At 47.5% G+C, this 26,633-nt stretch overlaps 1 protein-coding gene across 1 annotated transcript in view; it reads right to left on the bottom strand.

Annotated features, from left to right (window-relative positions):
* SLC4A5 (solute carrier family 4 member 5) overlaps window positions 1-26,633 on the bottom strand; it is a 108,829-nt gene that overhangs the window by 58,096 nt on the left and 24,100 nt on the right. Inside the window, exons 5-6 of the mRNA XM_087436553.1 lie at window positions 23,121-23,312; window positions 9,562-9,691 (exon numbers count right to left, since the gene is read on the bottom strand). Of these exons, the coding sequence (XP_087292679.1) occupies window positions 9,562-9,691; window positions 23,121-23,312 (322 nt within the window). The remainder of the gene's footprint in view (window positions 1-9,561; window positions 9,692-23,120; window positions 23,313-26,633) is intronic.

Raw genomic sequence — 26,633 nt, 5'->3', positions numbered from 1 at the left:
AGTGGTGCAGCGGCTGGAATGCGGCAGAGCTGTGGCATTCCAGGAGCTGTGGTGAATGGAATGGGGGTGGGGGGCTCTGTGCCCAAGCTCATGCTTTTGCTGAAGGGTCCATCCCCCTGCACAGCATGTTTTCATTCTAGGGGAAGGGGGAGCTCACAGCTAAGAGAATGCCATCAGACAAAGCTACTGGCAAATTCCTAACTGGCTCCTTCCGGGAAGGGCTTCTGGAGCCAAACCTCTCTGAGAGCCACTGGTCTGTGTGTCCGGGAGGCATTTGTAATTACCCCATGGGACTGTCATTTAGAGACTTGTCAGTCTCCCTCAGAGTCCGCTGGCTCCTTCTCCTCACTGCTTCTCAGGAGAGGCCCTCTCCTCCTAGTAGATGCTCTCTTTTCCACCTCCGCTAGTCAGGGCCCAGTTCAAAAGCCACCTCCTCCATGACAAAGCCTCCCCAGGGGCCCGGCTTGAAGAGACCTCTCCTTCCTCTGACTCCCACACACTTTGTGTCATTTATCACATAGCACTTATTATAATAAGGACAGCGGCTAAAGCTTACTGGGCGCTTCCCCTGTGCCAGGCACCATGCTAAGCACTTTACATGTGTTGTCTCATTTAATCCTTGAATCGACCCACAGGAAGGTCTGTTACTATTCTCATCGCACAGGTGAGCAGACGAGACTCTTACAGGATGAGGCACCTGCCCAAGGTCATGCAGCTTATCAGACAGGGTTTGAGGGCAAGTCTTTTGACTCTCAGGCCGTGTTTCCACCACTTCACACGTACTGCCCTGGGTTTTAGTTATCTGTGTATATGGGCAAACGCCTGCCTTTTACACCAGCTCAGGGGTCGAAAAACCATACCCTGTGGGCTAAAAGTGCTCCACAGCCTGTTTTCGTATGGTCAGCTAGCTAAGAATGGCTTTTACATTTTTAAAGTGTTGTAAAAAAGAAGGAGAAGGAGTAGAAAAAGAGCAAGAAGAGATCATATATGGGCAAGAAGTCGCCTAAAATATTTACTATCTGGCCCTTAGAAAAAGACTGTTGAGGGGCCAGCCCGGTGGCATAGCAGTTAAGTTGGCGTGTTCCACTTTGGCAGCCCGAGATTCATGGGTTTGGATCCTGGGCGCGGACCTACTCACCGCTCATCAAGCCATGCTGAGGTGGTGTCCTGCATAGAAGAGCTACCACTCTACAACTATGATACACAACTATGTACTGGGGCTTTGGGGAGAAAAAAGAAAAAAAAGGAAGATTGGCAACAGATGTTAGCACAGGGCCAATCTTCCTCAAAAAAAAAAAAAGAAAGAAAGCAAGAAAAAGAAAAAAGATTGTTAACACCTGCGCTAGATCATAAGCATTTTAAAGCAGATTCCTATCTTACTCATTTAAATTCTCCAATGGGACCCAACACAAAATCTCTTAAAATGCTTTTAGAATGAAAGAAGAAAGGTGTAGATAAGACACTTTCCACAGTTCTCCTAGACCCACAGGGCAGAGCTTCCTCTTCTCCACTGCCCTAGGGATTGACATAGTGCTATAGTGACATCAGTCCACATCCACGTACAAAGATAGGATGTGATGTCTGAGGTGCTTGTCCAAGAGGGGAATGGGTTTGCAAAACTCTGCCATCTGTACTATCATGGAAGGCTTGAAGAATTCTGAAAGTTCTGGTTGGCATAAAGAGTACAACAGCGGCCAAAGACTAGATTACACAAAGTGCATATCTCCACTACTACATATGCGGAAAAGACATATCTGGCGTGTCCGCTCTGCCTCCATCCATGAGGATGTGCTCCCCAGGCCATGGCCACCTCTCGCCATAGCTTCCTGTAACTCTGATCTGGGTTACAGTGAAGACAACCAAAGCTGGGCAAGTCAGATTCTCTTTGAAGAATTAGGAATTGGGTCTGAGGAACAGCCATGCACTCTGAGATGGTCCCTTGAGTAGAGGAGATGTAAACACGGAGGCTGAGGAATGGCCAGGGGTGGGGACAAGCGGAGGAAGCGGCTGCTGAAGAGGCAAGACAATCCCAGAGAAAGGGGGGACCAGAAGCAGAGAAAGAGGACAGCCCAGTTTCCCAGGTCCAGCCCCTGACAGATCTGACCGTCCCTGGGTACCATGAGGTCACCCCATATCCTGCTGATGCTCCCTATCCTTTTGTATAAGTTAGCTTGAGTGGGTTTCTGCTACTTGTAGTCTAAAATGTCCTGACAATGACAGTGGCATTTCTCTCTCCCTTGAGCATCATACACAGGCCTGGACAGCTCACTTGAGCTTAGGCTGCGGTTGTCGGAGCTGGACATATGGTATGGGGGACTCTTGACTTAGCACAAAGAGCTCCTGCCAGAGGATTTTCAGGCAGGACCATTCTTTTAGGATCTCCAGAGTCTGACAGTTCTGATCCTAACAAGACGGAAGACATCACCACCAAAATCAACGCGTGGACCTTGTTTTGATTCTAAGTTAGCGCAAACCAACAGTAAAAAAAGATGTTTTTGAGACAATTAGGGCAATTTGAATCTAGACTGGATATCTCATCATACTGAGCAATTATTCTGAATTTTCTTAGGAGATATAATGGCATTGTGGTTGTGTTTACAAAAGAAATCTAATTTCATAAAGATCTGTACTAAAATGTTTACAACATTTTGGATTTTCTTTAAAATATTCCAGCAAAAACAAACATACAGCAAAACAAAATCCATAAAGGCAAACAGAAACAAGTGGTGGAGATAGATATTAATCATTGATGAAGTTGGGTGATGGATAATGGGGGTTCAATATACTATTTTCTCTACAGTTTGTGTTTGAAATTTTCCATAATAAAAAGTTAAAATATATATACATTTAGATATGTAAATATCTATAGATATAGATGTATAAATATATATAAATCAACTGAGGTCTTGGCATGCAAGGTGGTCTGACAGGAAGGTTCCTCCCCTTTTGACAACTGCACCTGTGGGACCTATCCAAGGATGTCCTTGTTTGGGGGGAGGTGGTCCCTCCTGCTGACCAGCCTCTAGGGGCTCTGAGGGGCTGCTAGCCAGTCAAGTCCCATCGGGAAGAGTCCTGCCTTCTCTCCTCGCTTAACTAGCCTTCCTGTCACACTCACTGGCCAGCTAATCCTCTCTTACCATCCTGAGTCCACCACGTGGTCCACCTAGGTTCTAATTCGTATAGAATCACTTTTTCCCACTTGCCCAACATAAGTGTCAAGTATCAGGATTTGACTAGTGGAGGGAGAGGGAAGGACCATGTTAGATATTGGATACGACACTAGCTTGATAATGACAAATAGTATGATTATTCAGACTAGTATATAAAAATCAAGTCAAAGTTGAACAACCTTAAATACCTTCATCTGACCACCAGTCTCCAAGCGTGGCTCCACAGCAATAAAGCAGGACGGCCATGGGGCCTGGAGCTGCTCACCTGCCTCAGGACCACCTGGCAATCTGCAACTCCTCCAGTCGGCTCTTCCGCTCTCCTCTCCTCAAACAAGAGATCAGTCTGGAAATCACCAGCCCAGAACTCTCTCAACTCCTGCTAGAAGCCCCCAAACCTCGCTGCAGCCACCCTGCCCTCTGCTCCTTCCGGCCTGTCACAGGGGAGAGGTGTGGGCCTTCCCGGCTTGGGGGAGCCCCCTACTTGCACCCAGGGCCCCGCATCCTCCATGCAGCAGCCCCTCTCTGCTTCTTGCATCTGTAAACCACTCTCTTTCATTTGGGCCTTTTCCATCAGCATTCAATATGCTCAGATCTCTCTCATTCTGAAAAACAAAAAACAAAAGCCTCCCTTGACTGCCTTGTTGCCCCTGAAAGACTTCTCTAACTCCTGCCCTCCAAGACAAGCATCTTGGAAGAACTGTTCAACTGAACCCACCTCTGTTCTTCTGACTCTCTTCTCCACCCACTGCCCCTGTCCCTCCCCCGAGACTGCTCGGCTCGCTCCATCCTGTGGGTACTCTTCAGTTCTTCCCCCTCTCCCTCCATGTTAATGTCTCTCTGCCCCCGGTTTCCAGGATGCAGCACTCTTCTCTTCCCCGCCTACCTCTCTGGTGGCTCCTTCTCAGTGTCCATTATGGGTTCCGCCTCCTCTGCCCATCCCTTAAATGTTAGTGTTCCTGGAGGCTCTGTCCTGGGCACTCTCCTCACTTCACAGATCTCGGGGGCAACGTTATCCTTTTCAATGGGTTTGCTTTCCATCTAAATGCTGATGGCTCACAAATCGATGCTTCTCTACTGAACTCCAGACCTCTATGTCTACGTGATGACCTGCTGGACATCTCCACTTGGAGTTTCCTCAAACATCACGTGTCCAGAATGGATCTCATCATCAACCACCTCCAAAACAAAACAAAACAAATCCAACATAACAGACCCTTACTACTTACTCCTCTCGTGTTTCCTAAATTGATACCACGAGTTCCCACTTGCTCAAGCTGGAAACCTGGGCATCTCCTTGACTATCCTTCTCCCCCACATGCCATCTGCCATCAAGTCTTGCCAATTTTACCTGTTAAAATATGTCTCAAACCCAGTAAAAAGATCAGTGATTGCCAGGGATTAGAGAGAAAGAAGGGCGGGGGGGATGAGTAGATGAAGCACAGAGGGTTTTTAGGGCAGTGAAACTACTCTGTACGATACTACAATGTGGATACATGTCATTATACATTTGTCCAAACCCCTAGAATGTACAACTCCAAGAGTGAACCCTAATATAAACTATGTGGAGTTTGGATGATAATGATGCGTCAATGCAGGTTCATCAATTGTAACAAATGTACCACTCTCTTGGGGGATGTTGACAGTGAGGGAGGTTATACATGTGTGGGGACAATGGGTATATGGGAAATCTCTGTACTTTCTGCTCAATTTTGCTGTGAATATAAAACTGCTCTAAAAATAGTCTATTTAAAAGGAATTATACACACAGAGAGCGAGAGCATATAATTATATGTTACATATATATGTAGTATATAATTGTATGTTATATATGTAACATATAAATATTACACTCTCAAATTACATATATAAAATAAATTACATGATCAAAAAAATATGTCTCAAATCCACCCCTTCTCTCTATCTTGGTTCAGGGTCTCATCATTTCTTGCCTGGACCAGCCTCCTAACTGGCTGAGTCCTGCCTCCTTTTATCCATTCTCCACACTGAAGCCAGAGCGATCTCTCTCAAACAGACGATCCTGTCCCTCTCCCACCCAAAACCCCTCAGTGGTCCTCCGAAGCTCTCAGCATTAAGTTCAAACTCCACCACATGGCCTGCATAGGACCGCACAATCGCCCCTGGAAACTTCTGGCAGTCTAGCCACAGAGTTCTCCCTGTTTCTCTGTGTGTCTGTTTTCCCTGTTCCAGGGGCCTCTTCCCCCAGCTAACCCTGACCCATCCTTCAGGTCTCTCTGTGAACATCTCTTCCTCCTGGACACCTTCCTTGATTCCTGCTGTCTGGTTAGGTGCCCCTACGCTGTGTTTTCATAGCATCCTCATCATCAACACCTGGTTATTTGCCTCTGTGCCCCATTAGACTGAGAGCCCAAGTGAGTAGGGACGGTATCTGCCATGTTCACGTTTGTATCTTCAGCACCTGGCTCAGGGCTTATAGATAGTAAGCACTGAGTAAATACTGGTTAAATGAATGAATGAGCTTTGCTGACTTCTGCACTAGGAGCACTCAGCTTCCTACTCTGCTTCATACATAGTGGGCAGCTCTGGCCCCACAAGGTGACCCTAGGTGAATGGAGAGACCAGAGGGCTAGGGGTACATTCTGCCCCAGACTAAGAGGAAATGATGTGAGGAGGGCATTCCACAACATCTTAAGCTGGAGCAGTTTCAGGGTCGAGATGAAGTTCCGGGGTTCTCCTCCATCACGTATAGAGTGAGAAAGCATTCCCGCCTACGTGCAGAGAAACATTCAGGGCTTTTGAAAATGGACTGATCTGGTTTGACCCAACTAAGCTGACCCACTTCCCCTGCCCCTCTTTCTGCTCTTTCCTGGTCATCTCAGGAATGTTCTCAGAGCATATGTGCCTCATAAGAACCTTCTGGCAAGTTCACGCTTTTGGTCTGCTCCAGTTGAGATCGGAGGCAGCCTGGATTTGGAATCTGCTTTCAGAGCTCTTGGAAGGCTCTGAGCTCCGGCTACTTCTGAGTAACCCCAAAGGGCCCGCCACACTTGGGCGGGTTCCAGCTCAGGTCATTCCCCTTCCCTCCCTCCCTTGCAGCCAGATCAACCCGGGCTTGAGAGGGGATGGAATTCTGGGTAAATTGTTTGCTCACAGTGAGGGGGTCCCCACCCATGCCCCACCTCACCCAGCCTTCCCTTCAGGCAAGGTCACTGTCAGCAAATAGTCAGCTGCATTTCCCTCGCGGGAATGCTAAAGAGACAGAGTTAACAAAAATCTATCTTATTAACAGCCTGACCTACCAGCATTGATCACATTAGAAATGACGCCTGCATACACAGTCCCCATTAAGCACACAGGGGCAAGGCTCAGCAGAGCTCAAAAAGCCATTTAAATCCATCCAGGGGTGACTACTTCTCGAAGGCCCAAAACATCCCCCAACTAATAACCCCCGACAAAGCACCGCCGGGGAAAATTCCTTGCGGATTTGAGATTTTCACTCTGTTAATCTTCTAACTCAACAAAGCAAACACTCTTACAGCAAATTAAATACTTTTATTAAAGGGCACCCTTCCCCATTCTCTTTGATGTGAGTTATAGACCCACAACCCTCCCAGGGCCTGAGAGTCTGTGTGAGGAGTCGTCCCCCCTCCCTATCATTTCCCCTGTTACTCCAAGGAGGTCCAGAACCCACTAGGATTTGCTGATTCTTGATACTTCCCAGACCTCCTGAGCGGACCCCACAGCCTGTCGGCTGAGGGAAATACTCCCCATTCTTTTGTGGGGGTGACAGACCCCAAACAGGCCTGGCCCCAAGCACCTCTACTATTGCGCTTTGCTTGGAGGAGGCTGCAGCAACCATCCAGGCCAAGGTGGACTTGTTGACCAATGGCCAAACCCTTCCTCTGACCTCTCCAGAGGCCTGCTGGTCATACCTTCAACAGGGAGCTGGAAACCAGATGGGGTTAGCAGGAGAAATTAAAGGCGGGTGGGGCAGAAGAAAGGGAATGGAGGTAGGGAGGCCCTCAGCTCCTCTTCCCCAACTGCTTCCTGCCCCCGAGTTGTCCCTCAAGCTGCTCTTCCCTGAGATCTGCCTGGAAAGGGGTTCAGTCATTTTAATTTCTTCTAGACACCACTTCCCTTCACTCCGGTTACACTGAGGCCTTTTCAGGGTCTCCTCAGACGCTGTCCTCAGATAACCTGCCTTGTGCGGAAACCCACCAGCTTGCAGATGGTAGCCCCCACACCCCTTTATATTTCAGGAGGAGCCTCCTTCTAGAAACATCATCAGCTATAGTTTATCAGTTTCATTGCAGGGTCTGTAGTGTGGAAGGCTCTGTGGAACACACTCAGAGAGACTAGAAACTGGGTATTTTGTCTATGGCGACAGACAATCAGGTCTCTGAGGCCCCGGAGACCTTCTCAGCAAGGGTTCCGTGGCTATGTGTGTGATAGGTCTCTTGGAGGGTCTGGTCCTGGCAATTATTGCCAGGGGTTCTGGATATAGACCTTGCTCAGGGTGGGGAGAAGGTATTCTCTCTCTGTTGGGACTCGGAGAAGGCTCTTCTTAACTTGACTTCTCTCTATTTGCCCAGCTTGGGCAGGAAAAGCACTTGCCCAGGGCAGACACTAGCCCCTCAGAGGCACTAAGCCACAATAGCCCAGACTGGGCCCTGGTCATTTGAAATGTCCTCCCCTGCTTGTCAGCCCTGGATAGATGTCCTGGGCTCTGTGGCTGTCCCCGTTTACCTCCCACCCCAGTGGAATTGCCTCCAGACTTATGTCCTTCCCTGGAAATCAAAACAGAGTCCCTGAAAGTTGGAGGAACGGGAGAGAGGTGGCTGAGAAAATGGGAAAGCATGACAAAGTGCATAAGCCGTCAAGCTGGGGAGTCAGACAGGCCTGGGCTAGAATCCAAACTCCAGACCTGCATGCTCTGACGCTTGGCAAGCTGTTTGCCCCTGGAAACCTCAGTATCCTCATCTAAAATGGGATAATAATTGTTCCCGCCTCCTCAGGGTCGATGTGCAGCTTGAATGAGACAAGCCTGTGAATTGTTGAGTGCATAGTGAGGGCTCACTGATGGGCTGACAGGAAGAGGCTCAACAGCTTCCAGACAGGGAGTGGGCTTAGGGGCAAGGCCAGGAATTCATTCCTTCCCGGAGGCCCGCAGGGATTTGCTAGTCCACCCGATGGCCTTTCTTCCAGGAGAGATCAGGTTGGGAAGCTTGGAGATGTGGAAACCTGCCCCTCCTCACTCTGCAGAGCCACTATCCAGGTGAATGAGGTTGCTGGGTAAGGGAGGAGCCAGGCTGCGGTCACCGGCAGCTGCCAGGCTCTGGGCGTCACGGTGGCCCCCAGGCCGAGCCAGTCCTGGGCACGGGGCAGTTAGTTCATGCATTCTCAACTGGAGCAATATTGGTTCTTGGGGGAGCAAACAATTTTAAATATTACAGTGGTTTGTGGCATTCCAAAGCTCAACCCTACCTGACAAAATCTTATTCATTAGCATTTAATTTCTCTTATTAGAAATACATTAAATTAAATTCTAATTTAATAAAGTTAATTTAAATTAAAATTTTCTTTGGGAGGAGCCAATACAAAAAAAGGTTGAGAAACATTGGTATAGTCTGTCTTCCAGAGTCTCTCAACCTCCTTCCCAGGGTCTCGCCTCCTCCCGCCTCCTTCCTGCTGCCTCCTACTATTTCCTTCCTTCTCCTTGGGCTCTTGGCAGCATTTGGCACTGCTGACCAGGCCAGTTCAGTTCAGAGGGCGCTCTGTCCCAGGCACTGGGGTATGGCCAGCACTACTCCTTACCCTGATCCTCCCTCATGTCCTGTGACTTCAGCACGTGGTAACCCTCCAGCCTTCTGGCTCTTCTCTTCCTTCTACTGCCCCTATATACCCAGCTCTCTGTGCTCCCCACACGCTCCTCCGTAGCTCCACTCTGCTTATCCTGCCCCAAACTCGGCCAAGTCTCTTTTCATCAGCAACCCAGTGGATCACTCCATCTGGACTTTTCCTGGCACACATTCTCCTTCCTCCAGGAAGCCTTCCCTGTCTACCCCAGCCCGCTTGGTGCTTTCCCTTCTCCTACAGCATTTAGTTTGAACCATTTGACATGAAAGAATATGTGCCCTTGTATTATTCTCTCATGGTCTCAGGGTTTTAATTTCTTTGAAGATAAAGACAAAGCCATAAGTTTCTCTTTGCTCCTTAGTGTCCAAACCAGTTCTGGACACCAAGGAAGGCAGATGGGAAGGTCTTCAGGGGCCAGGAAGAGCCCTGGCAGAATTCAAGGTGCGAGGTACCACTGGTCGATAATCCTTCCCACCAGGAGGGTCAGCTCAGCCTGGGCCCCGGGCAGACCAGAGTGGGAAGCCCCCTCTACCTCCCTCCTGGGGTTTTGCCTCACCTGGCTGATTCCTTCCACTCCATCTGGTCTCCGTCGTGTTGCAGGGTGTCCATCTCTGTGAAGAGGGTAGGGTTGGGAGCCTCATCTTCCTCCCCCAGGATGTCCTGGAGCTGCTCAGCAGCTGGAGATCCTGCAAAAGGAGGGCAGCAGGGTCTGCTGAGTGCCCCGTGGGAGGCAGAGGGTTGCAAGGCCAATTGAAACAGAGCAGGAGCCAAGTGCAAGGGAAAAGTATTTCCTAATTCAGTAAAACTAAGCCTAGCTTCTCTGCAAAGCTAGACTCAAGCCTCTGTGGGTTGGATGTGGTTGAGATATTCTCTGAGATAAAAGAGACGAAAGGATTGTGTCAGCATTCAGACTCCAGGGTCTTGTAGCTGACAATGAAGAAGGATGGAAAATGGCCAAAGCTAGGGCAGCAGCAAAGATGGGGAATAGAATAGAAAAGTGAAGTGAGAAAAACTCTGACCCAACTTCAGCAGAGCAACCCAGAAGGATCCGTTTTCCCACTGGGCCCCAAACCAGTCAGCTCCCCACGTTAGCCTTGAAGGGGCAGTCAGCCATGTGAAGGACATGCTTGTGCCATTGTGCCACATGGGCCCACTTTCTTCTTGGGCAAGGTGACAGCCTGTTCCTGAGCTCCTAGTCTGCTTTCCAACTGCCCACTGGACATCGCCTCCTAGGTGTCTCTCACGCATCTCAAAAGCCAGCATTCTGACTCAGAATATGTATCCTTCCTCAAACATGCTTCTCCTTCCTTCTTTCCTTCCTTCCTTCCTTCCTTCCTTCCTTCCTTCCTTCCTTCCTTCCTTCCTCCCTTCCTTCCTTCCTTCCTTTTCTTTCACTTGATATTTAATGAATGCCTACTATGTGCCAGGCATTGTTCTGGGTGTTAGAAAAAAAAGCTGTGAAGAAGGCCCATATGTCCTTGCTCTCTTGAACATCTGTTCTAGTGGCAGAGATGGACAACAAACAAGTAAACAAATCCATAAATGATCATTTCAGGTAGCGATAAGTGTTCTGAAAAGAAAATAATAAAGTGACCGGGGAACTACATTGGACAGCATGGTCAAGAAAGGCCTCTCTGGGACCAGCCCGGTGGCATAGTGGTTAAGTTCAGCGTGCTGCGCTTCAGTGGCCTGGGTTTGCAGGTTTGGATCCCAGGTGTAGACCTACACCACTCATGAAGCCATGCTGTGGCGGCAACCCACACACAAAAAAAATGGAGGAAGATGGGCACAGATGTTAGCTCAGGGCCACTCTTCCTCAAGCAAAAAGAGGAGGATTGGCAACAGCTGTTAGCTCAGGGCCATTCTTCGTCACCAAAAAAAAAAAAAAAAAAAGGCGTCTCTGAGGAGGGTGTATTTGAATTGTGACTGGAGAGATGAGAATGAGCCCCTTCTGCACTTCTGAAAGAAGAGTGCTCCAAGTGTTCCAGAGACCCTGAGGTGGGAATGTGCTGGTCCGTGTGTCTAGAGCATGGTGACCAAGAGAGAGAGGTATGACATGATGTCAGATGCCTTGGTTAAAGGCATAACTGGCCACCTAACTGCACAGGCTAGACATCCTGGAGTCAGCCTCACCTCACCTCTTTCTCTTGCCTCCACTCTCACATTGAAAGTTTTTAAGAATACGTTCCCTCCTCACCAATCCCATTGCCCCTGCCCTGGTTCAGTCTCTCACTGACTGTCTCCTGGGCTTCATCAAGTCTTCCTCTTCCTCCAAGCCTCTCTATCCCCTCAGTTTATCAACCCCTTTGGCCCTCATTTATTTCTCCATGGACTCCCAATGGTCAATAGTTTAAACTACTCTTTCATTACACTCTCCACTCTCTTACTTCATGACTTCCCAATAAAACTGGCCAGCCAATGCCCAAATGAGAATTCATTGGCCCAGTCTTCATCTCTGCAGGTGTGTCTTGGGGGTACAGGGAAAGGCAGGGTGGTACGAGTGGTATGGTGGAGGCAGGGTGCACAAGGGGCTTCCATCCAGCTAGACAGGGGTATGAATCTCAGAGTTGCCACTTACTCATGAGTGAATTCAGTCTGAGTAAACAGGGCTGTCGGGAGAAATAAATCAGATAAGGAGAATAAGACACATGACACAGGGCCTGGAATGTGATGGGTGCTAATCCCCTTCACCACCAACCCCAGCACCCAGGCCCAAGATCCCCGCAGGGGAAAACCACCTACCTGTGCAAATGGAGGGTTTCCACTCTCAGCACACCTCAGAAGTGCAGCCGCCTTCCACTCATCCTTGTCAGCACCCTTTCCCACGTCCCTCAATGCCATTCCCAACATTTGCTCCTCCTTTCAAGCCTCTTGATCCATCTCCTACCCCACTTCACCAAGAAAATAAAGGCCTCCAGGCATGAAATCCATCCTCCTCCTCCCTTCTAGTCCTTCTATGTCCTTACCACTGTTGGAGTCCATCTTTGAACAAAGGAGTCCTTCCTTCAGCCTAATCTCTGGCCCCATCCATTCCCTTCTGCTGGATCCTTATTTCATCAACTAGCCTTTCCTTACCTGGGTCTTCAACTTCTCTCTCTGCACCCTCTTTCTCTCATCCTATAAACAGCTCTTCCTACCCTAAAACACCCTCCCCTGATCCTGCCTGCCTTCCAAGCTGTCCTGCTCATTTTTCCCTTTCTTTTCCCCCAATCTCTTGGAGTGGTCTACACTCACTTCCACTTCCTTCTTACCCAGTCCCTTCCCAACCTGCTGCAACTGGTTCAGCCCCATTACACTAAGGCAGAGATTTCAAACTGGCAGCTCAAAGAAGTGTTTAATTCAGCCCTCACAGAGTAAAAAATTTTTGAAATAGTTGCTAACATAAAGAATTGTGAGAGTTCATATAGAAATCCAGATTTCTGACTTCTCTTGAAAATTCAGATACTCTGATGACTGTGCCCACATTCCTGCTTGGCAACAATCAATCAGAGCTGAGTGACCGCTGCCTTCTTTAGGTGGGCATATGCATTTTAGTTTGCCACAGTCCCCACTACTCCCTACTACTACTCTGCTAATCTCATTTACGCTATGCACCTGAGTTTATAACCCCACCCTCAGCTCTCTCTTATTATCTTATTTTCAAACCAATAAGTTAATAAAATCAATCAAACCAACAGCACTGTGAAGCTATGGTCTGTTTTATCTCTCTGGGACATCAGTGGTGCTGACTGCTCCCTCTGTACTGAAACGCGACTCTTAGCTCTCATAATACAGCACTTTCTTGATATATTTTCTTATCTCTTTGAGGACTCCTTCTCAATATCCTTCCCTGGCCCTTCTTGCCTGTCTCACTTAAATCTCGATCTTCCCCAGGATTCCTCCTTGGCCTTCTTCTCTCCTATCTTTCTACACTCTTCCTGGGCCATCTTGTTCTTTAGGACGTCACCCTATAGACAAGGTCACCCATGTCTCCACGCCCTGCCTGTATTGAGCATTTCCAGCTGCCAACTGGACTGCTCCATCTGGGAGTTCTGCAGCCTTCTTGAGTCAACATCAACCTATTCAAAACACTCAGCATCCCTTATTCCAACACCCCAACCCTGCCATCCTCTGTTTGATTAACAGCACCCCTAGGTACCTAGCCATCCAGACAATAAATTTTGGACTCACTCCTGAAGCCTCCTTCTCTCTCACCATCCTTGGACACTAACTTCTTCCACTTGCTTCCCAAATATTTTTAGCTCTCTCCCTTTTTTCCATCCATTCCCACCATCTTGGTTCAGGTTCTCATTATCTCCTGTTCCTATCACTGCAATAGCCACCCGCCGCTCCCACTGTCTTTGGTGGCCCCATCCATCCCCATTCCCCATGTAGCGGCAGAGTTTGCTTTTATTTATTTATTTATTTTTATAATTTTATTTATTTATTTTTCCCCCAAAGCCCCAGTAGATAGTTGTATGTCATAGTTGCACATCCTTCTAGTTGCTGTATGTGGGACACAGCCTCAGCATGGCCAGAGAAGCGGTGCATCGGTGCGCACCCGGGATCCGAAACCGGGCCGCCAGCAGCGGAGCGCGTGCACTTAACCGCTAAGCCACGGGGCCGGCCCAGAGTTTGCTTTTAAAACATCTCAAACATATTCGTGTGGCAGACTCCTGGGAGTCATGGTGCTCTCTGGGCAGCACCATAAAATATTGTGCATATGAGTTAGAAATAATTTTACTAGCAGAAAAGGCAATTAATTTATCTATATATAGCTTAATGGGCCTCATTTATTCAAATGGATTTTATTTGACTTTTTCTATTACTTTAAACTTATATCTTTTTCATTGGCTTGTTGATTGATGACATTTGCTAGCAGATATCAAGGTTCAAGGAAATTTTAAGGAAGAAAAACTAACAATTGAATAAATAACCTCATTTTTTCTTTAAATTGGGAGAAGACTATGACTGCTTGATTCTGAGAGGGCACACCAACTCTCTATGGGATCAGAGTTCAAGAACTACTCTCTTAAAATGTAGATTTGATCCTGTTACTCTCTCAGGTGAAAAACCTTCAATGGCTCTCTATTACCTAAAGCCTAGGGTCAACGACATGGCTCAAAATCTCCCTGTGATCTGGCCCTAATCTGCCTTTCTAGGTTCCGTCATGTCCCTCACCCAGATGCCCTGGACCCAGCTACCCTCTACTCCAGCCAGCCTCAACCCCAGACACTTTGATCCCAGACACCCTGGACCCCAGTCACCCTTGCCCCCAGATACCCCAGGCCCCAGTCACCCTTGACACCAGACACCCTGGACCCCAAACACCCTTGACTTCAGACACCCTGGACCCTAGCCATCCTTGACCCCAGACACCTTGGGCCCCAGCCACCCTCAACCCCCGATACCCCAGACACCCCAGACCCCAGCCATCCTTGATCCCAGACACCCCAGACTCCAGCCACTCTTGACCCCAGACACCCCAGACCCCAGCCATCCTTGATCCCAGACACCCTGGACCCCAGCCACCCTTGACCTCACATGCCCTGGACCCAGCCACATCAGACCGCACACAGCTCTCTGAAGAGGAGGGCACATCACTCCTTGGACCTTTATGCCTGCTGTTCCCTAAGTCTAGAGTCCCCTTCCCCCTTCAGGGTCAGATAAGAAGGCAAATAAATGGAACAATCATGGCGAGATGAGACAGGGCAGAGAGCAGGATGCCTGAACCAGCCCTGTCTGAGGCATTACCTGCTCCCTGGAATAGCTGAGCGCTGAGGTCTCAGGCTGTTGGCACTGCCTCTGGCCCCAGGCTGTTTCTGCTGCTGCCACCCTGGCTGCTGCCTCCACACGTCCTCTTCCCCACCGGCCACAACAAACTCACTTTTGTTTCCAGTTAAGCACCAGGGGAGGAGCGGGGAGAGGAGAAGAGGGAGAGGGAGAGGGAGAGGGAGAGAGGGAGAGACAGGGAGGGAGAGAGAGAGAAAAGGAATGTGTGCAAGACTGTGGAGGTGGAGAGAGAGGGCTGTGTGAGAGAGATTGTGTGTGTGCAAGAGAGAAAAACTACATCGAGTGAATTAAAGATACTGTGAGTATGAGAGAACTGTGGGAGGAGAGAGAGGGAGAGAGAGAGAAAGCGGGGTAGGGGAGAGAGGGGGAGAGGGAGAGGGAGTCCTCAGGTGCACTGGAGAGAGACGGGCTGAGTGGCTGTGGCAGAACCTCAAGCAGGCAGCCGGGTCTCCACAGCAGCCAGGGTGGGGGCAGGTATACGGGGCCTGTGAGAGGACTGGCAGAACTGCCCCTTCCTCCCTCCCCCATGAGACTTCCCACCATGCCTGGGGGCTCGAGAGGAGCCCAGGCACCCGTCCTCAGGCCCCTTTATAAAGGGAGAGGTAGGATTTGCCCTGAGACTCCCCGGGGGCCTCCTTAAGAGCCACGGCAGCAGGTGAGGGGCTGGAGAGTGGTCTGGCAAGGTCGAGCTCTCAGCTGCACAACCCAGGTGGAGGTGGGGTTGTAGGGGAGGGTTAATGTGGGGTCTCACATTTCACAGCAACCACGCTTGGACAACAATGTTCCATGTAGCTGGTTTCTCTCCTTCCTCAACTTTAAACCCAAACTCCCCATCCTCTCCTTTTCATCTACTTCTGAGACAAAGTGCTGTCATCGCTCAGTGGGTGTTTTCTGAGAGCCCATGGACAGCGGGAACTGGTCACTTCAGGGTGTGTGGGGAACCTCACTGGGGAATTGTTTCGCTCTGCTGAGAAACTCCTAATCTCCTGGGTTCGGTTCAACAAGTGCTTACTGAGTACTCCGAATGTGCCAAGGTTGATTAGAGGTCACAGAGCGGCTGCTGCTTCAGGGAGCTCTGAACCCTGAATTCGCTAAGACTTAGAGCTGGGAGCTTACGGAGTCCAAACTCTGCATTTCACTGATGAGAAAACTGAGACCCAGTTTACAGCAGAGAAGGCCCCCCAGGCCCCAGCTTAGGGAAGCCTGGAGGACAGCGAAGTCTGCCGACATCCTCCACCCCACATTGCCCTGTTGCCTGGCTCCACTTACCATGTTTTCATCCCTGAGGCTCAAGGATCAAGAACACCCACTTTAAAGCTGAGACAACAGAAGCAGAGGGTCAAGGGCGTGTATTTAGGTGCTGGGCTCCAAGCAAACACCACCATCCAGGAGTTCCTGCCTTGGTGGGCTCCTCAGCAGGGCAGGACAGTGAGGAAGTGGGCCCCTTTCAGGGTCCCAAGCTCTATAGCTCGCACCACACTGTGGCTGAAGTTGGCCCATCTCCTCCTGAGCACCCCAGGCAGCCACTGCATGCCACACTGAGTCAGGGGCTGTGGGTGACCTTGAAACCCCAGAGAAACACCCAAAGAGAGATCACCAAAGATGCTGGAAGATTCTCTCTCCTTATGTGGTGCTTTAAGAGCCCAGACTTGGGTTCAATTCCTGACCTTGCTAATTACTAGCAGTAGGATCTAGGGTAGGCACTACCTCTCTGTGCCTTAGTTTTCCCATCTGTAAAGTGAGAAGAATCACACCTACTTCGCTAGATTGTGGTGCCATTAAGTGAGATAATATACGTGATGTGGTTGGCACAGTGCTTGGCACACACCACTCACCTAATAAACGATATCACTGTCGTTGCTGTGGCCAACATGTCTGACACCTTCCTCCCTCATTACCAGTGACCAGCCCGGCCCTTTAAACATCCCAAGGGCTCAATTCTTTCAGCTTCTAATGCCCATGCTACTTCCACGCTAACCCCCTAGCCCTCCACCCACAGGCCCCTCCCCTCTCTCTGCCCACAGGAGGCTTAGCACACCATATGCCAGGCTCCTGGATCTGGGTGGCTCTAATGCACTGCGGGGCCTACATGCATGCAGCATGTCAGAAGTTAACCCATGTAATGAGAAACACCACTGGTAATAATAGCCCCTCTGGTCGACAGTGAGAGTCACACAGCGACGGCCCAAGTGTAGGAATGGACTCCACCAGCAGTGGCTGGGAGAAACATAACCTCAGCAAGAACAAGCTTCAGGAAGCGTGGTGAAAGAAGCAAACAGAATTGGGCTTTTACTGGGTGGGGACTGGCTAGTCATTGGATGAGCAAAGCACAAAATGATCTAGTGGGCTAATAACAGGCAAGCCGTCAACACCTAGTAAGAGCCAGGAGGCATTTAGGACCATCAGGAGTCAGCATGAGGACTTGGTCCTGGGGGTCTCTGCTCTAGGCCAGTCCTTTCAGAGGCTCCCTCTTTCTTAGGCTCCACACGAATCGCTAGACATTCTGCTTTGTGAGGTCAGGGTCTGTCTAGCTCACATCAGGCTGCTGGCCCCCGACACAGGGCTCACACAGCATGGGACCTCAATCAGTATTTGCTGGGTGAATGAATTTTACTGATTAACACTCATGAGCATATCAGCTGGGATTAGGCTCAGCAAGAAAGGAGCCAAGAACAAGGAAATGGAGCTGGAGGTGAAGCTGCGGGGGGACTTTGGGTGGCTCATGAGCCACTGAGCATTGGAGAGTGGGGGACGAACCTGAGGGCTCCAAAATCATGCCTGCAATTGTGTGAGGTGGGTCTTGAGAGAGGACCTGAAGGCCTCGAGTCCTAGTTTCATGGACAGTAAAGCTCTTTGTCTGGAAAGCTGTCCATAAACACCAAATGTGCTCGCTGAGAGAGGAAGAGGAGAGAATCTGCCTGTTTATAGTGTTTATGGGAATCCCTCCTGTCGTAGGCAGCTTTGGAGATGTAAGCCCAGCCCACAGCCCCCAAAAGGATGATGCCCCTCTGGCAGCTGTGTTTGCGGAATGTGTGAGCTGTGCCCCCTGGCCACAGTTAACTGGACCAGAAACAATTAATTAGACACCTGACCTAAGCCTGGAAATTTAGATTGGGTCTCTGAGATAGCTGGCCTTTCTTGATGGTTTCTGGAAGACAGAATATACACACTGGACGCCGAGGACACCGAAAGGCAGAAAGGGCTGCAGAGAGAGAGGAGTGAAGCAGACTGACAGGAGAAGCAGGGGGAAGAGGCCACGCAGTGCCAGAGAGGGGACTGAGCGGGTGCTGCGTCCACCCGCTAAGCTTGGCTGTTTGTTCTGCTTTGGGACTGTGAGAAACTCCCTTGGTCTTGTAATATAAACTCACACACACACACACCCCCTCTGTCTCTCTCTCTCCTCGCCCAAGTCAGCTCAAATAGGTTTCTGATACTTGTCATAAAATTACTTCCTTCATCATGAGTTCCCCTTATATGAAATTCTAGAGTATGGAGATTTTCTTCTGCGTACCTTCTTAAAAACTGCAAATGTAAGAGTTATAAAAGAATGTGAGTCGCTATAGTAAGAAGAGTTAGAATAAGAAGGAAACAGCAAGACTATGCGCCCACCAGGGAGGGACTTAAAGCCAGAGTGACACAAGGCTGGAGGCCTCTGGGAACTCACAGAAATTTAGGCAAAGGCATGGACCTCCCCCAGGATGTGGGCGAGGAGGCTGGAGTCCATATTAGCTAACTCTCAAGGAATAAGGTAAATCCGACTAACGCACAGGTTATAAAAACTTTATATTTATTAGGACTTTCATTGGTTCACTTGCAGACTCTCAACCCCAATTTCCCCTTAGGGTCTTAAGGTCACCAAACCAGGATTCTCTTCTTTTTTTTTTAAAGATTTTATTTATTTATTTTTTTCCCCCCAAAGCCCCAGTAGATAGCTGTATGTCATAGCTGCACATCCTTCTAGTTGCTGTACGTGGGACGTGGCCTCAGCATGGCCGGAGAAGCGGTGCGTCAGTGCGTGCCCGGGATCCGAACCCGGGCCGCCAGCAGCAGAGCGTGCGCACTTAACCACTAAGCCACGGGGCCGGCCCCAGGATTCTCTTCTAATAGGCTCTTTTGTTTGTGTTTGTGTTTGTTTTTAGAACAGCCCTCAGGGCTGGGGAGGGAATGCTGTGTATGTCATAATTCCAGGAGATCCAGGATTTAAGGTGTCAAAGAGCAAGAAGAGAAAAGAGTAAATACAGGCTTCCTCTGGGAAATTTTAATTTGCCTTCCTGCCTGCCCATCCCCTCCCCGAAGGGGGCATAAAAGGTCTAGAATGATCCTCATTCTTTCCTCTTTTCCTTCTTTCTTCCTCCTCTCTCTCTTCTTGTATCCCTCCAAGATACAAGGAAATTAGGAAAGTAAACAACGGTGAAGAAGCCATACCATTTTAAAGCTTCAAACTCTAAAAGAAACCCAATTGTGTTTGCTCCTATGTTGGAAACACAGCCTGTCTCAGGAACTCCTTTGTAGAGGAGATGCTTTAGAGATAAATGTGCCTTCTGTTCCAACCCTGGCTCCTTCCTCATCAGAAACAGGGAGAGAAAGACCACATGAAATATGTCCCTGGGCCTAAGGCCTTGGAACCACACGAGACTCAAATGTCTGGCTAGAAAAACAGCCTTTCTCCCCTTTACTGTTCATCTTGGGGTGGTTTTGATCTTTCAGTGACCCTAGAGTTGTTCAATACCTGGCAAGTGGAAGGAGGCCTTAATTTTTCACACCCCTTCCACCAGAAGGATCTCATAAGCCCTTGGTACCAATGAGGGCAGCAAAACCAAACCAATACCCACTTGTAGAGGAAAAAGATTTGGGCTTCTTGCTCTTAAATTGGGTTAATGGATATCAATTGAACTAAGATATGTTAAGTGCCTACCATGCACCGTGCACCAAGTGAAGTATTTTATGTCTGTTTGTATAGCATTTAGCAACTCACAACAACTTAGCATGACCAACAATCCTGGTTTGCTTGGGACTGACCTGGTTTTAGCACTGAAAGCCCCTTATCTCTTGTCCTAGGAAACTACTCAGTCCTGGGAAAACTGAAACAGTTGATCACCCTACAACGATCTTTCACTCTACAAATGAAGATGCTGAGACTCCAGGGTCTATGCACCCAGGTTGGGCTTGGCCAATCTTGTTTCTCTTGGATCTTAGCTCCAGTTCTTATTACCAGCCGAGAAAAGTGGAAATGCAACCATATTTCCAAAGCTACTTCTAATCCACTTGCTCCTAATGGCCTCTCAAGAGGTTCTCAGAGCCAGAAAATGCATTCTTTCCAGGTAAGCAGCATGTCTCTTACTGAATCCGACCACATGATTCTATTCCTCATAAATGCTCTGCTTGCGTCAAAATTGATTGGCTGCTAAGAATTGATTTCCTAACATTATTTTCCCATTGGGGGAAGGGATGGTAAGGAGAGAGAGAATAAACAAACCAACTGCTCTGGCATATTATTCCCTACCTACCTATCCCTTTCACCATAAGGCAATTTGGCTGCTTGGAAGGATGTAATTCTCAGCCCGGGTTCAATGTGGTGATTGAACAATGATGTCTTAGAAAGGGCATCAGTGTGGTGTAAGGGGCGTGCACAGCCTTTGGAGTCAACAGAGCTGTTTTCAAATCCCAGCTTCACTGATTATAGCTACATCACACTACATCTCTTTGAACCTTGATTCCCCAATCTGAAGATGGGGATAGTAATATCTCCCTTTTATTAATACTATTCCTTTAGTTAACAAAATTATAATGAACTACTATTTCACAGGTACAAAGCTCCTTCACATACATTGTCTTGCTGGATCTTTGCCATTATTCCATGAAGCAGGAACTGAAGGGGTCTCCTGTCAATCCTTCCTCTGCATAGCCTGCCTTACACTCAGGCCCAGCCACATCTAGCCTCCCTAACCCGGCCCAGGCCCCCCACATTCTGTATGATCCCCCTCCTCTGTAGTGGGGTTTCCCACTGGGGCTATGTGGCCAGGCCAGCTGGACCCCCTGCCTGGGCTGTCTGGATGGATTCACAGAATAGGCAGGACACTCAGAGAGGGAAAACACATGTGGTCAGGTGCCCTACAGCAAAGAAAAGGGGGAGATTCAGACAATTATCTAGATGCTGCAGGTAAAATGATTCTGCCCTGTTTTGTTTTCCCCTCTGCAGGTGATTGTCACTGACCCTGTGATGCAGTGGAGTACAGTTTATACTTGCAACACACATCCATTTGGCCTGGAAGAAGTGAATGATTGAGGGATGAACCTCTACCACCCGTGGAGAATGGCAGGAACAAGCTAGCCCCACAGGCCACAGAAAAATCACTGTGGCTGTTGACTTGCTAGCAAGCTTTGTGACTCCCTTAAGCCAGTGCGTCTGGAACTGGGGTCTGGAATGCATTCTTAGGAATAGGTGAGATCTACTTGAATTTAATTTTGTGTTTTCATTTTGATGATAATCTTAAAAAGATTTCTTTTATCAGGTATAAGGGAAAAATTTTGCTGTTCTTATAATTTGAAATTGAAAGAGTTTTTTTTGGAATAAAACTTTAGTTAATTAAGATAGTGTTTCTCAAACTAGGATTTATGGCCCCCTGGGGCTCTGCAAACGTACAAATGCATTTTCATGGGTCCACAAGAATTTGTTTTCCCTTTAAAAGGGATTCTTACTTTACTCTAGCTTGAAAGACACAGCTGGAAATTTCCTGTCCTTCTAGGCTCTCCCATTCTCTCTTCCCTGTTCCACAGTCAAGCCAGGGACAAGCCAGTAACACACATGGTATGGGAACGGCAGACTGTGAAGGGAATGTACCAGATGTACAAATGTATCAAAAGATTCTACATTCTCTCCCCCTTGGTTTCCAGTTAAAACCAATGTCCCTTTAACTGAAGCAGAAACCACCAAAACATCGTAAAATCCACCATTCATGACTACTTCTGTGACGCACCAGGTGGCATCAATAAATACAGCTTATTGGGCCTCCTCCAAACCCTTTGAGTAGAGAGCACCAATTCTAAACCACTTGCTTCTTTTCTGGCTCAGGAGGGACCCAGCAGGCTTGACTTTCAAAGGGTAACTTCATCCCTGAATGCGGGAGAGGTGGGGGGTGTGGGGTGACCGGAAATGCCCCAGAGAGTGAATGGGAGGCATCCAGATCCACGATGGGGAGCAGGAGGTCTTCCCACCAGGCTCACCTCTGGGTCCTCGATGTTCCTACGCCTCAGCATGCATATGTGCACATGCATATGCATGCATGTGTGTGTGTGTGTGTGTGTGCACATGCATATTTAAATCAGTGCTCATCTCTTACACTGGACACCTCCACAGGACTCCCCATTAACCCATCTCCCACATAGACACATTTACTCTGGGAAAGCCACAGGCCTTGGTAGACTTGGTGCCAATCACAGCAGTTGTTCAGGGTGGCTGCAGGGTTGAGGGTGGCTTAGATGGCCTTTGGGAGCATGTATGTCAGGCATCCTCCTACAGGGACACTAAAACACTGTTCCTGCCTCTGACATTCCTTTGAAGGTTTAGATGGTAAAATAACTAATTTTGCCTTGTGCAAGACAGTGGATATATATAAAAGAAACCAATCAAATACTATTTATTAGGCAGATCTGGGATATGCTGGGGGTGAAATCATGTCCCTAGAAACAGCCAAGTCTCAAAAGAATGAACTGTCACAGTTGTGCTCTAAGGATTCCTGTCTTTTCACTCCTCTTAAGACTGATACTTTTCTTTCCACAGGAAGGAACAAAAGACTGATTTTTTAATCAGCCCAGAGCAGATTTCTGCAACAGCAGAGGAAAGCCTCAGGGCTTTATTGACTTGGGAGACAGCTTCCCACGGGTCTGTGAGCTCCCATGTGGGGCACCCAGGGGATTCTGTACTGTTCCTTCCAGCTCAGGTGAGGAGAGAGTGTGGAGGTAATATAGTAAGGAATTCCATTTTCTGAGCACAATGCCTCATGCCAGACAGCCATGTTCATTATCGGTTCTTAGGGCAACGGCCGTGTGGCCCCTAAGAATTTGGAAATGAGGGAAATAATTCTGAGAATTGAACCATGAAATCAACAGGGAACGGATCAGAGCAGGGGTCTTGAAGTCACCAGAGAGAGACAGGGGCTCAGCCTGAGTAAAGGTGGCCCCGAGCAGGGAGGCTGGTCCCCAAAGGCAGGAGAGCAGAGGGGGCCTGGGAGGTCTGAGCCGTGTGGGGCGTTACTCATGTTTCTCCAGAGAATCCCCCCCTGCCGCGCCCCATCTGGACCCACCAGCAGATGGCTCCCCAGAATGCACCCCTCAAGAACTCACGGGTCCTGCCGACATGATTCATGCTGCTGTCTCGGCTGTTCCCCTTGCTTCCCGCACTGGTCAGTTCCTGCTGTGGTTTGTCCAGCTGCAGGCCCCAGCGGACCTTTTGCAGGCCTGAAAGGTGTCCCTTCTGGTCTCTTTTCCTCTGAGGGTAACTGGGGACTGAAAGCCCAATGTGGATGGAGCGGCAGTCTGTGGGCACAGCACAAAAGAGAGGGGAGCCAGAGTTACTGAAAATTGGCATTTCTCCTTAATATCATCCAGTTACCAAGAGCTGGGGCCACCGAAGCAGAGCAGAAAACATGGAATCCCTGGACAAGGCCACTGCCCCGAGGCTTGAGTTTGACAGAATTCCATTTCTGAACCACTCAACAGTTGCTGGAAGGGATGTCCTCGGTGCTATAGTTAGAATTCTGTTAGAATGAGCAGAACTCCCATCTCCCCATTCTTGCTTGCCCAGAGCAGCAATGACCACATATGGCTTTTCACACATGGTCCAGGAGAGAGGCCTCAGTTGGCCACAGATTTAGTCTAAAATGCCCAAGCCCCCTCTTTGGTTGTTATGAGAAAGCCATATGCATTTCCATTGAGGGCCATTTTTACTAACAACCAAGGATGACATGAACTACTTATCAGAAAAGTGAGTTATTAAGGGTTTCTCAAAGCTAGTTTTGTAAACTGGAATTTTCAAGAACTGGAGTTACCAAGAACCTTAATTCAGAATTCCACTAAGAAGCCTGACTGCTACCTAAAGCCTCGACTAGGTCTGTGCACAAGGCAGCTGGCATTCCCTTAGCTCTCAGGAAGGACATTCTGCTACCAGTTTCTCAGCACTGTTGTCTTGAGTTGGTCAACAATTTTTAAAACAACTAATAGATTTTTTTTAGTGCAGTTTTAGATTTACAGAATAATTGAGCTGATAGTACTTAGAGTTCCAGGTACCTACTGCCACCCTACCCCACATCCACAAACAGTTTCTCTATTTTTGTTTTTATTTAGATATAATTGACACGTAACATCATATTAGTTTAAAGTGTACAACATAGTGATTTGATATATGTATATATTGTGAAAACATTACCACAATAAGTTAACATCCATCACATCACATAGTTATAATTTTTTTTCTTGTGATGAGAACTTTTAAAATCTACTCTCTTAGCAACTTTCAAATATATAATACAGATTGTTAACTATAGTCGCCATGCTGTGCATTACATCCTCAGGACTTATTTATCTTATCACTGGAAGTTTGTACCTTCGATGACCTCTACCCATTTTCCCACACCCCACAGCCCCCACCTCTGGCAACCACTAATCTGTTCTCTGTTTCTATAAGTTTGTTTTTTTAGAGTCTACATGTAAATAAGATCATACAGTATTTGCCTTTCTCTGTCTGACTTTTTTCACTTAGCATAATGCCCTCAGGATCCATCTATGTTGTTGCAAATAGCAGGATTTCCTCCTTTTTCATGGCTGACTAATATTCCATTGTATACATATACATACCACATTTTCTTTATCTATGCATCCATTGATGGACACTTAGGCTGGTTCCATGTCTTGGTTATTATAAATAATGCTGGAATGAACATGGGGGTGCAGAAATCTTTTTGAGTTAATGTTTTCATTTTCTTTGGATAAATGCCCAGAAGTGAATTGCTGGATCCTATGGTAGTTCTATTTTTAATTTTTTGAGGAACCTCCATACTGTTTTCCATAGTGGCTGCACCGATTTGCATTCCCACCAACAGTGCACAAGTGTTCCCCTTTCTCCACATCCTCGCCAATACTTCTTATTTCTTGTCTTTTTGATAATAGCCATTCTAACAGGTGTGAAGTGATAGCTCATTGTGGTTTTGATTTGCATTTCCCTGATGATTAGTGGTGTTGAGCATCTTTTCATGTACATGTTGGCCATCTGTTATGTCTTCTTTGGAAAAATGTCTATTCAGTTCCTCCGCCATTTTTTAATCAGATTTTTGGGGTTTTTTCCTCTTAAGTCATATGAGTTCTTTATATATTTTGAATATTAACCCCTTATCAGATATGTTATTTGCAAATATTTTCTCCGATTCCATAGGTTGCCTTTTTACTTTATTGATGGTTTCCTTTGCTGTGCAGAAGATCTTGGGTTTGATGTAGTCCCACTTGTTGACTTTTGCTTTTGTTGCCTTTGCTTTTAGTGTCAAATCCCCAAAAATCATTGCCAAGACTGATGTCAAGGACCTTACCACCTATGTTTTCTTCTAGTTTTATGGTTTCAGGTCTTATGTTCAAGATCATTTTGTCCATTTTGAGTTGATTTTTGTTTATGGTGTAAGATAGTGGTCCCGTTTTATTCTTTTGCATGTGGCTGTCCAGTTTTCCCATCACAATTTATTGAAAAAACAGTCCTTTCCCTATTGTATATTCTTGGCTCCTTTGTCATAAATTAATTGACCATATATGTGTGGGTGTATTTCTGGGCTCACTATTCTGTTCCATTGATCTATGTGTCTGTTTTTATGCCTATACCACACTGTCTTGATTACTATAGCTTGTAATACAATTTGAAATCAGGAAGCATGATGCCTCCAGCTTTGTTCTTCTTTCTCAAGGTTACTTTGGCTATTTGGGGTCTTTCATGGTTTCATACAAATTTTAGGATTATTTGTTCTATTTCTGTGAAAAATGCCACTGAAATTTTGATAGGGATTGCATTGAATCTGAAGATTGCTTTGGGTAGTATGGACACTTTTACAATATTAATTCTTCCAATCCATGAGCATGGAATATCTTTCTATTAATTTGTGTCTTCTTCAATTTCTTTCATCAATGTCTTATAGTTTTCAGTGTATAGGTCTTTCACCTCCTTGGTTAAATTTATGTATTCCTAGGTGTTTTATTCTTTTTTTTTTTTTTTTTTTTTTTTTTTTTTTTTAAAGATTTTATTTATTTTATTTTTTCCCCCCAAAGCCCCAGTCGATAGTTGTGTGTCGTAGCTGCACATCCTTCTAGTTGCTGTATGTGGGACTCGGCCTCAGGATGAACGGAGAAGTGGTGCCTCAATGCGCACCCAGGATCCGAACCCGGGCCGCCAGCATCGCAGCGCGCGCACTTAACCACCAAGCCACAGGGCCGGCCCGGTGTTTTATTCTTTTTGCTGCAATTGTAAATGGGATTATTTTCTTAATTTCTCTTTCTGATAGTTTGTTATTAGTGTATAGAAATGCAACTGATTTTTGTATATTGATTTTGTATCCTGCAGCTTTACTGAATTTTTTTATTAGTTCTAACAGTTTTTTGTGGAGCCTTTAGGGTTCTCTATATATAATAGCGTGTCATCTGCAAATAGAGACAGGTTTACTTCTTCCTTTCCAATTTGGATGCCTTTTATTTCTTTTTCTTGACTAATTGCTCTGGCTAGGACTTCCAGTACTTTGTTGAATAAAAGCAGCAAAAGTGGGCATCCTTTTCTTGTTCCTGATCTCAGAGGAAAAGCTTTCAGCTTTTCCCCATTGAGTGTGATGT

Source organism: Ceratotherium simum, chromosome 11, assembly GCF_057802395.1.
Source record: "Ceratotherium simum simum isolate JZ-2026a chromosome 11, ASM5780239v1, whole genome shotgun sequence".
NCBI lineage: Eukaryota > Metazoa > Chordata > Mammalia > Perissodactyla > Rhinocerotidae > Ceratotherium > Ceratotherium simum.
This window is presented reverse-complemented; position numbering and strand designations above follow the sequence as displayed.